Source organism: Typopeltis vanoorti, chromosome 3 (assembly GCF_054136105.1).
Source record: "Typopeltis vanoorti isolate ZY-2024b chromosome 3, IOZ_Tvanoo_1.0, whole genome shotgun sequence".
In the NCBI taxonomy this organism is placed as follows: Eukaryota; Metazoa; Arthropoda; class Arachnida; order Uropygi; family Thelyphonidae; genus Typopeltis; species Typopeltis vanoorti.
The window spans coordinates 107,936,767-107,948,776 of record NC_143551.1 but is presented as its reverse complement, the minus strand read 5'-3'; the positions used below and the strand labels follow the sequence as shown (position 1 = coordinate 107,948,776).

Sequence of the window (12,010 nt, the reverse complement as noted above, 5' to 3'; positions counted from 1 at the left end):
AATTTAAAGTTCATGCTGGCTGGAGCATTGCCAGTTAAACAAGGCCCCCATTGTTTTCGCCAGGGAACCAGGGCAAACAGCAAAAAGTCAGCTACTAGAACAGATCCTAAAACTTACCCCAAATTAGCATCACCAGAGTTCAGGATTGGTACTATCAGCATAAGAAGCCTGAATGGCAAAGAAATGGAGCTAGCTGAGGATTGGATAAGTACCAGATCGACATAATAGGGGTGACTGAAACAAAAATACAAAAATTGGTGAAATCTTTCTGAACAGTAAATACAAAATGTTATATTCAGGCAATGACAATCAAGGAAAAGAAGGAGTAGCCATAGTATTCAACACTAAATACGAGGCTAATCTTCTTGAATGGCAGGCAGTGGCAAATATCGGAATGGAGAACTGGACAATGAGACTTATTTGTGCCTATGGTCCCACAGAAGGTTCTACTAAGGTAGAAGTGGAGGAATTTTTTGAGGCTTTAGAGAAAGCAACTGACACAATGAAAAGGGAAACGGTCCGTTTCGGGCATCTAAATAGCAGAGTAGGAATTGATTGAATGAAATTTTTCCTGGAGTTCAATGCCATAAATGTGATAAATGGCTTGTAATCTATTTATCCCCAAATGTATAATTTTTACATTTCTCCACATTAAACTGATACCCATTGTATTTTCCCACACTGACAGCCTATTTAAATCATCCTCTCCACATCTCCTTGATTAACTATTACTCTACCTAATTTCGCATCATCAGCAAACTACTGAATATTTCCTTTCAGGTTATTTCCTATATTATTTATGTATAAATTAAACAGCAATGGCCCCAGCACTGAACCTTGTGGCACACCACTTGTTACCTGCTTTTGCCTTGATTTTGCCCCTCCATATACCACTTTTTGATATCTGTCCAGCAGCCATCCTCTTATCCACTTAACCAATGTCATATTCATCCCCATTTGTTCTAATTTGCATAACCATTTCATGTGGTATTCTGTCAGATTCCTTTGCAAAATCATCTGTAAAATGATGACCTTTTTATCCCTTTGTATATCTTACGCTATTACTTTTACTTATTCTTCCTTTTTTAATTTCTCTATATGTCTTTACTTTCTCTGTACACTCTATTTTACATTATGCTCTATTTACTTTACTTGCTTTATTACACTACACTACACTCTATTCTTAATCTTACACTTTACACTCTTACTTATGTTACTGCAGGTTATCTAATTTTCTATACCTTGGGAACCTTGGAAAATTTATTTAATGTTACGACTGTGCCGCCAAGATTCCCCTTTATGGGTATAGAATATAATTAAGATCACCTGCAGTATCTCTCTATATTTATCTCTGAATTTATTGACATTCGTGACTACTTTTATTTAACTTTGCACACAGGTTCGCATTTTATTTAGAAACAGTGCATTGGATTAAGGATCAGTGAATACACATTGTTTAGCAAACATATTTATTAAACTAGGATGCATTAATACAATTTCATAAATGAATTGGCTCTTCAGAAAATTAAAAGCTAAGAATTATAGTCTCATGCAATATACACGCATTAAAATACAGAGCAATACTATCGTATACCAATCTATAATCTCATTCATTCTGCTGCTAAGAATTATAATACTTCATACATTGTACATACATAATAAACATGTAGCAATACTATCATACAAGAATCTATTTTCTCATTCTAGAACTGATTTGCTCAAGCAATATACGTATATTTCACTCAACAAGTTTCTCATATCTAAATTATTCTTTAGCCTCTTAGTCCAGGACAAATTATCACAATTTAACTTTGTAAATGTCCCGCCGAATATCAGTCAATCTTCTGAAATGTTAAACATACACTTAAAGGTTGTACTCACAGTTCTTCTCTTGACACATATATCTGAACTGGCTATTTCATCTCTTATCTGGTTCCACTGACTTATATTCTTTTCCGTCCTGGGCCTCAACATTCGTGCGGGTTTCTCTTTCTTTAGCACCATTACGTCTCGAGGGGTTTTTGGGGCCTGGAGCACACTAGACCGAAACTGATTGCATTTCCATTTTGGGCCTCAACATTCGTGCAGGCTTCCTTTTCTTTAGCTTTGTCACTTCGTGGAAGATTTTTGGGGATTGGATCATGTTTTACCGATACTGCTTTTCCGTCCCGGGCTTTAACATTCATGTGGGCTTCTTTCCTTTAGCGGCATTTCATCGTGAAGAATTCCCGGGACTTGTTGCATATTACAGTTCTACTTCTCCTTAGACACTTCCCTACTTCGCTTCGGATGTCCAACGGACTTGCGACGCTGGATTCCGAGACACTACGAGAGGAGACTGCGTTTCCTTCTGCCTCTGCATACCGGCATACTGCCGTTGCATTGCTGCATACTGCTTCCGCCTACTACATTCTGGATCTGCTGCCTCTGGATACCTCGATAAAAAGCCTCTGCAGACCAGCATACTGCCATTGCACCGCTGCCTCCACCTACTACATACAGGATCTGCTGCCTCTGGATCCCTGGATAAGAAGCCCCTTGATCTTTTCTTGATCTTTTCTTATACTTCCTCTTGTGGTCCCTGGATTAAGGTTTGAGAACCCCCTAACATTCCCACGCAAAAAGGGAGGGATGTGAGCTTCAGAGTTGTTGATTACTTATTTCCCCTGGAACACACAAAAACAATCTTATTCACTACACTCTGGAGATCCTTAGTTGTTTGCCACCTGTTGTTGCACTGTCCTTGAGACATGCATTTGGTTAAACTTCGAACAATTGAAGGCACTTTACATTTTACAAACAAAGCTTCTAAGCTTTCTTTGAAATTGGAACCACTTAAAATGACAGACTGCTTTCTAAGGCATTTCCCTTGAAATACACAACTTAACATTCCTACTGTTTCAATACGTACTTGTATGGCTTTTCAATTCACAAAAATTTTATAACTAGCTTATATAAACCTTTATACAAAATTTCTAATAACAAAATTCCACAATCAGCGTTAAATTACAGTTTCCTTCTATGTACACTATTTGTGACCTCTGTAACAGTCGATGCAAGGTTAAGAAAAAAAATTCCTACTGCATCGATTTTTACACATCATTGTAGCCATTTCCTTTATCCAACTCACCTGTTACGCTATTATAAAAAGTTAGTAAATTACTAAGGCATGACCAACCCTTCACAAAGTGATGTTGACAGTCATATTTTTATCTACCCATTGTTGAATTCTCTTTTTTACAAATTTTTCTAATACTTTTACCACCATGCCTGAGATACTAATTGGTCTATAATTTGCTGCTGTAATCTTAGAACCTCCCTTATGTAAAGGAATAATTTTGCCCTCTTTCCACTCCCTTGGAATTCTACCAGAGCTGAGACTTAAATTAAACAGCTTAGTCAAAGGCATTGCAGTTCTCTTGCACATTCTCATAAACCCCTAGCTGATATTGGTCTTCCTGTGGGTCTTTTTCTGCCAACCTGGCAGAGATCACATATGAATTTATATGGAATAAGAGAGAAATTAGTCACAACACTAAATTAACTGTATACAAGACAGTGTTCAAACCAGTTTTAACTTATGAATCTGGGAGCTGGGTTAGAAATGAAACGCTTGACCAAAGACTAGAGACCACCGATATGAGAGTCCTCAGAAAGATTAGAGGCATGAACAGATGGCATCGGTGGGAATATCATATTAAAAACGAGGATATTAGGAAAGAACTTGATATTGTTAGCAGAGCTAATCTCAGGTGATATGTGGTCACTTAAACAGAATGGGAGAGGAAAGTTTAGCAAAACAAGTGTTCTCTGTCAGGCTGGCAGGAAAAATACCCAGAGGAAGACCAAGATATAAGTGAATTGATACAGTAAAACGTGCCTTAGAAGATAGAAATATAAGATCTGATAATGTTGGAGTCTTGACAGGTTACAGATTGATTTTGAGGAAAATGGTAAATAGGAAGTTAGTGATGATGTAAGTGTTTCATATAGCACAATCATATCCTGTACATCCCTTGAGGGTGCATATCAGGAATTTGATGATGATGATGATGAACATGTTATTTACTCTCAGGGGCTCACACTGGTGAGGTAAACCTGAGATACCCAAGCTAGAACTGCAGACTTGTGTTCTACTCTTCTTTCCTCTACTCTCTCTTACTTTTTACTCCCTCCCCTCAAGTGCTATTAGAACAATTCGAGAGTGAGGGAGTGACTCTTTCCTCGCAAAGTATATTTTACGCTATCTACTTAAAAAAAAGAAAAAAAAAGAGGGAGAGAGAGAGAGAGAGGCAAACGTAGTTGCCTCAAGATGGCAGCCCACCATTAGTGATACCTTACTTTGGCTAGTAACCAATTCACAAGTATTCTAATTCAAGCCTCGAAGAAAAAATGCAAGGACAACTCAAAATAGAAACGACACTAGACTGGCTAAAGGTACCAATTGGAAAAAGATTATTCCTCCTTTTGTAACCTAGAATGTAAGAAGTTTATCTCACAAAGAAAACCAAATAGATGAAATTCTATATCAAAAGAAAATAAAAATTGCTGTATTGACTATTATTTATTAGCACTCCAATGTTGTGATGTGGAATATTTTTGTCTTCTATAGCACTTCTGAAATCAATCCATGCTGATCTTGGTCTTCCACTAAATTTTTTTCTTACCATCATGGCACCAAACACATAATTTCTTAATCTTTCCTCTCCCATTCTATTTAAGTGATACTTCCATCTTAGATTAACTCTGCTCGCATATTCTTGAATACTAACAATGTCGAGTTCCTTCCTAATGTCTTCATTTTTTACTATGATTCTGCCATTGATGCCATCTGTTCACTCCCCTGACCTTTCTCAGAATTCTCATATCTGTGGCCTCCAGTCTCTGATAAAGTGTTTTACTTCTAACTCAACTCACATGCATAACTTTAAACTAGCTTGAACACCAATTTAGTATTTGGCTAATATTTCAATTATTCCATATAAATTTATTTGATTATCTCGGCACCATACCCAGCTTTGCATATTCTGTTGTCTGTTTCCATATTTAATTGCCATCTTCACTAAAAACTGTGTCTAACTGCTGAAATATTTTACTACTTTGATATGTTCTCCATTGATAATGCAGCTGAAGTTTTCAATGTTCCTGCCAGTTTTCATTGACCTTTTTATTGCTAAAAAATAATCCTGGAAACTTGCTGGATGTGTTTAGGAGTACATCAACTGCATAAAGCAAAGAGCTAATTTTGATAGCTCAGATTTTAATATCAGTTTTATCTGATATTAGAATTTGATTCAAATATCTGGTTCTAATATCAGCATCAAATTCCTGACATGTACCCTCAAGGAGTGTACAGAATAATATGGTATTACTACTCAAAGAACTTGCATCATTACTAACTTCCTATCAACAATTTTCCTCCAAATCAGTCTGTTATTTATCACGACTCTAACATTATCAGATCTTATATTTCTATTGTCTAAGGCACTTTGTACAGTATCAATCCACCTGTATCTTGGTCTTCCTCTGGGTCGTTTTCCTGCCAACCTGGCAGAGAACACTTGTTTTGCTAATCTTTCCTCTCCCATTCTGTTTAAGTGACCATACCACCTGAGATTAGCTCTGCTAACACATTCCTGGATACTGACATTGTCAAGTTCTTTCCTAATATCATCGTTTCTAATATTACCATTGATGCCATATGTTCAGATCCCTAATCGTTCTCAGGACACTCTCAAATCTGCGATCTCTAGTCTTTGGTCAAGTGTTTTTATTTCTAACCCAGCTTCCAGATCCATAAGTTAAAATTGGTATGAAAACTCTTGTATACAGTTAATTTAGTGTTTTGACTGATTTCTCTCTTTTTCCATATAAATTTATTCAGTTGACTTCCTACCATACTGGCTTTGTGGATTCTGTTGTCTATTTCCATATTTAATGTACCATCTTCACTAAAATTGTGCCAAAGTAGATGAAATGTATTATATTGTTCTATAGCTTCTCCATTTATGATGTAGTTGATATTTTCATTGTCTTTGACTTGTTATTGCTGATTTTAATACCAAATTTATTACAACAGTTATTCAATTTAGTCAGGGAATCTTGCAGACTTGTATTGGATTTTAACTATTGCTTGATATAATATTCCATTAACACCATATAACTGTTGCATTTTGAATAGCTTTTCTCTTGGCTCCTTGTCGTATTCCTTTTGCAACAAAACTTAAATACGGGTTGTTGTTATATTCACATTGATTTCTCAACTATTTGTTGTAAAGTGAAAATGTGATCCCGACGTCTCTATTAGGATCCAGCTTGTTTTTCACCAGGCTTCACTTCCACAATACTTCTCGACCATTTCTCAAGTATGCTCATATAAATCTTGTCAGGAACACTCAGTAGGAAAATACCTCTGTAATTCTCACATTCAGTTTTATTTCCCTTTTGCATATGGGTACTTTTTGTATGAGAGCTCTACACCAATGATCTGGAATTCATCCCTGTGTCCAGCCTTCTGAACTATGCAGTGTAGCCACTGCAACACTTTTATACCTCCATATTTCAGCATTTTTGGTTTAATATCATCTATTCCTGCTGCCTTTCCACATTTCACTCTTTGATGTTTTTTTTTTTTTACTTCAAGTATGGATATGTATTCCTGATTGCCAGTTGAGTGTGTTTTAGCACTGTGCTGCCAATGTTCGTTTCATTTAGCAATTTTTCAAAGTAATTACTCTATACATCAAGGATCTCTTTTTCACAAGTTTTCATGTCACCTTCATCATCTCTAATTCCTTTTACAGCAGTTTTTCCTTCATTTCTGAGCTTTTTCACCAGCCTCGGGAATACTTTGCAACCTTAGTGATATTCATTTTTTAGTTTCTTGCACAACTCTTCCCATGGGTTTTGTTTAGCTAGTTTTACACAGTGTTTTACTTTCTTACATCTGTCTCTGTATTCTTTATGAGCACCAAGTGACGTATTTGCCAGGAACTTTTGATATGCTTTCTTCTTTTTCTTCACTGCCTATTTAAATTCCTGTGTCCACTATGGAGTTCTGATTTTTCTATCTTGCAGACAACCTCACCACATGTCTCTCTCACTGAATCAATTAATGTGTTTTCTTCAGGGCTTGCCACTGGATCTCCAAGGTTTGGTTCCTGTTCTCAAACTCTTTCATTTTTTCTTGAATAATGTATGTGTATTTCAGTCTACACTTCACATTTGAGAGCTGCTCAACTTTTATTGGCTTTAAAACTTTTTTATTTTTATTTTTTTTATTTAAATATGAAATTCAATTTTATCCTACTGAAGACTAAATGGTGATCTCTTCCAATTTCAAATCTTCTCCTGTACCAGTTCACTATCAACAATAACATAGTCAATGAGATTTTTTTTTATCCCTTGTCTCTTCTCTCCATGTGAATTTGTGCATATTTTTCTGTTGGAACATGGTATTAGTGATAACCATTCCATGGCCTGAGCAGAAATCCAACAGGTATTTGCCATTATTATTAGCTTTGCTCTTTTCTCCGAATTTTCCCAAAATATTTTTGTATGTCTGACAATCATTTATTACTCTGCTATTTAGATCCCCAACAAGGACCAACTTTTCCTTTTTCATTGTGTCAGATGCTTTCTCTAAATCCTCCACATTCCTCCACAAATAAGTCCCATTGTCCATTTCTCCATTCTGAAATTTACTGTATCACTCTACTTGATATTGCCTGCCATTCAAGAAGATTAGTCTCATATTTAGTGTTGATTTCTGTAGCTACTCCTTCTTTTCCTTGATTGTTATTGTGTGAATATAACAAATTTGTATTTATTGCTTAGAAAGATCTCACCAGTTTTTGTCTTTTTTTGTTTCAGTCACCTTTATTATGTCAATCTGGTACTTATCTCATTCCTCAATAGCTTCATTTCGTTGCCATTCAGGCTTCTTATGTTGATAGTACCGATCTTGAATTCTGGTGATGTTGAGTTGCCATGTGTTTTAAGATTTGTTCCCGTAGCTGACTTTTCGCTATTTGCCTTGGTTTCTTGGCGAAAAAATGGGAGTCTTGTTTGACATAGTACAAAATATAATTCTATCATGTTGTTCCATCATTTTTTATTTTGGTTTAAGCCAATAAGAATACAATTTGGTCGGCTAAATCCCAAATTGCCAGCCTATCCCCGTTTGTTCTGTATCTAGGTAGATACCTATCAGGGGTACACCATGAGAAGGTGAGGATTTCACATTAGGTCATAAGCCCTGGTTGGTTCAATGCATTCCTTTAAGGGCTATGCGGAGGTCTTCTCTCAGATATACAGCTTTGACCCTTAATCACTCCCATTTCTACAGTATTTGCTTTCCACTCGAAACTTAATGTCTAATAAGAGTCTTTTTACAATACGAACATATACATATACCATTTTGTTTGAACAACATGCATGCAACATATGTTCATATCATACACCCAACTATAAACCATAAAGGATTAAAGCATGAATACTTTTTATTTCATTGGTTATGTTTTAAGTTCAGTCATGTTTTAATCAAAGTGTGTGTAATTAGTGTCTTTCAACCAGTGTTACTTGTCAGTTTTTAACATTTTCTCAGAATTTTGAATGAGATTTATTAAGAACTGAATTGGTGTCTTTAAGTAAACTTTTCTGTTTTGCTGAAATTTCAAATTTCTATAATTGTAATAAGTTATTTTGTTCATAATTTTTCTTTGGAAAAATGAAAGACTTCTGTGATGGTAATATTATTTTTATACTGACCTACCTTAGTCAAAGACTACCATCCCTCAAGGAGCAACTATTGTGAAGCTTGTTACTACACAGGCAGGTGGATCTAGTGGAAAACCTACAACTGCTATCATTACTCCTCAAGCAAATACTGCTCAGCCTACTATCCTTGGAATCTCATCTGTATCTCCTCAGGTAAGCTCTCTCTCTCTCTCACGTGCTTGCGTGAGATAGAGAGGGATATTAGCAGTTTTTAGTATAGCATTAAAATCACTTGAAAACTGTCAGTTGCCTTCTTCACCTGCTCATGTAACAAACTAAATGAATATGCTAATATGATCATGCAGAAATTTGTGATATCTTTCTGTTTTACTTAGATGTTGTATGACACATAGTATGTGGTCTCGGTTTTCTAAAACAGAGGAGTCATCAATGTAACAATTACTACAAAAATTACACTGATGACTTGTACCACAAAAATGTGAGAAATTGAGGACCAAAGTGAATGCGATGATAATCTGTTAGGCTCTGTGCTAAATGAGATCCATGATGGTGTAATGTTTGCTTTTTAGAAAACTGATTGAAAAGTATAGAGAAAAAGAACTAGGCCTGCATATAGTGTTTGCTAATTCAGAGAGGACATATGAAGATGATAGGTGGGTGCTGAAGAGAAAGTTAGCCCAGCCCACTAATTAATGGGACATTAATCAAGTTATGTATAAACTGGTAAGCAGTGAAGATAGAATTACAGGTGGGGTGTCACAAGATTAAAGTGAATGTCGGGGATTCATCAGGAATTTGCATTGAGGCCTTTTCTTTTTACCATCATTCTAGAAATTGACATCAGAAATAGAGGAAGAAATACAATGGTGTATATTATTCACAGATAATTTGCTAATAATTGACAAGAAAATGCAGAGGAATTATAAAGAGCACTTGAAATGTGAAGAAAGATGTTGCAGAAAAAGGTGTAAAGATAAATATATTTTTAAAAAAATGGGGTGGGGGGATACATAAAGAAGGTTAGGTAGCATTGGTAGTGAGCAATGGATATTTTATCCATTTTGTTTTTATTCCTAAAAACAAAATGGATAAAAGGCTTACAGCTCATTTGAGTAATATATGTCAGAAAGATGCTTGTCTTTAAAGTTAAATGTAATAATATATGTTAGACAGTGAAGAAATCTCATGAACAGAGGTTACATGCAGTGGAAAATGTGTGTGTTTTAAGATGTATACAAGACAGTGTTTAAACCAATTTTAACTTATGGATCTGAGAGCTGGGATAGAAGTGAAACATTGACCAAAGACTAGAGACTGCAGATATGAGAGTCCTGAGAAAGATTAGTGGCATTAACAGATGGCAGCAATGGCAATATCACATTAAAAACGAGGATATTAGGAAAGAACTTGATATTGTCAGCATCCAGGAATGCATTAGCAGAGCTATTCTCAGGTGGTATGGTCACTTAAACAGAATGGGCGAGGAAAGATTAGCAAAACAAGTGTTCTCTGCCAGGTTTGCAGGAAAATGACCCAGAGGAAGACCAAGATATAGGTGGATTGATACGGTACAAAGTGCCTTAGACGATAGAAATATAAGATCTGATAATGTTGGAGTCTTGACAAGTAACAGACTGATTTGGAGGAAAATTATAGATAGGAAGATATTAATGATGTAATTTTTTTCATGTAGTACTATCATATCCTGTACTCCCCTTGAGGGTCTATATCAGGGATTTGATGATGATGAGTAATGTGTAACAAGGAGAGAGATCCTGAATTAATACTTGATAATAAATGTTGGGGAATTGCACTCATGAACAAAAAATTAACAGAAAGTAGAAAGAGCGTTATATATATAAGACAACCTATTGATTATGTTGGATTGAATCATTAAATTTTTTGTCATTATTTTAAATGTTGCATTTTATTGTATTTTATTATCATCATTGGATAATCTGACACTCATTAATATTTGTCTAAAGAAATTTTTTCTGCGTAAGTCAGCCTATGAGGATTCTGTTTCAGATTTGTCCCTTATCATCAAGCCGACTGTGCATCATCTCTAATTGGATATTTTCTCCAGACCATCTCCAATATCATGAATAAACTATTTAGATGGTTCCAAGCATATGCCTTTGCAGTACCCCACCAGTCACCCTCCTCTTAGGCTTAGTACCTCTGTTTGTTACACATTCTCTCTCTTGTCTATGTGACAGGTCTGTTATGCAGATATAGTACCATGGTGTATAGTAGGTTACTCCAGCATAGAATTATGGCTAGCAAAGTCTAACAGTTTGTGATATATTCATTCCTAACACTGCTACAGCAAGACCTATCCTTATCAAGCCCATGCTGTTTATAAAGGATTAGCATGCTGTCTACCCACCTCTGGATTAGTAGATAACACTAATCAGTCTCTTCACTCCCTTTATGAGTTGCGAGATACAGATTATCTATAATTGGCTGCCTCAATCTTTCTTCTTATCTTATATAATGGAATTATCTTGCCCTTCTTCCATTCATTAGTAATGCAAAATATAAGTAATATTTTACCTTAATGAGCAATATTCATGTTTCATTTCAAAAGTAAAGTGGAAATGTGTATTTTTTTTATTGATATTTGTTATCGATTCATTTATGGAATAAATGATAAAAATAATATTATATTTACTAATAAAAATTAATATTATATTTATGCTTGAATCTTTATGTCAAAGTCATCTTCAGTAGTAATACGCACACGCTTAGTGTTATAAGCTCCAATATGCCTGATAAAAATTAAATTAGCCTAACTTCTTCTAGAGCAGAAAATGAAATAAATAAAATTCATATTTATTGTTAGTTACACCAGAACCAACTCAGAAATTAATTCTCTGAATTCCTGAGATTAACCATTGTAATTAATTTTGCCACTTTATATCATTTTAATTTCACAGTAAATAGTCCTCTTTCACCATGTAAGATATTTAAAAGAGCATCTGACCTGTTTAATTAATATGCATTGCCTGAAATGTTGTTAATTATACTTAGCTTAGAGTTCTGTTGGAGTGGGAATGGGAATTTGTACAGGAAATGACTTAGAAACTCTTTGGCTCTCTCTCTCATTCACATTTCATAATTTTGCAAATCCATCAAAATCCCAGTCACTAGTAATTGAAGTGATTTTCAACATTTTAGTTTGTAGAGTTGAATTAACCTGAGACTTATTACTGTAGTTTTTGTACTCTTGGCATTCTGAGGGTATCATCATCAAATTCCAGACTTGTAC

The 12,010-nt window shown here is 35.3% G+C and overlaps 1 protein-coding gene across 2 annotated transcripts in view; it reads left to right on the top strand.

Moving 5' to 3' along the window:
- The window catches only part of Hcf (Host cell factor), a 502,792-nt gene that overhangs the window by 273,962 nt on the left and 216,820 nt on the right, over positions 1-12,010 (top strand). For both annotated transcript variants that reach the window (XM_090390794.1, XM_090390792.1), the window contains exon 13: positions 8,779-8,931. In XM_090390794.1, the coding sequence (XP_090246920.1) occupies positions 8,779-8,931 (153 nt within the window). The remainder of the gene's footprint in view (positions 1-8,778; positions 8,932-12,010) is intronic.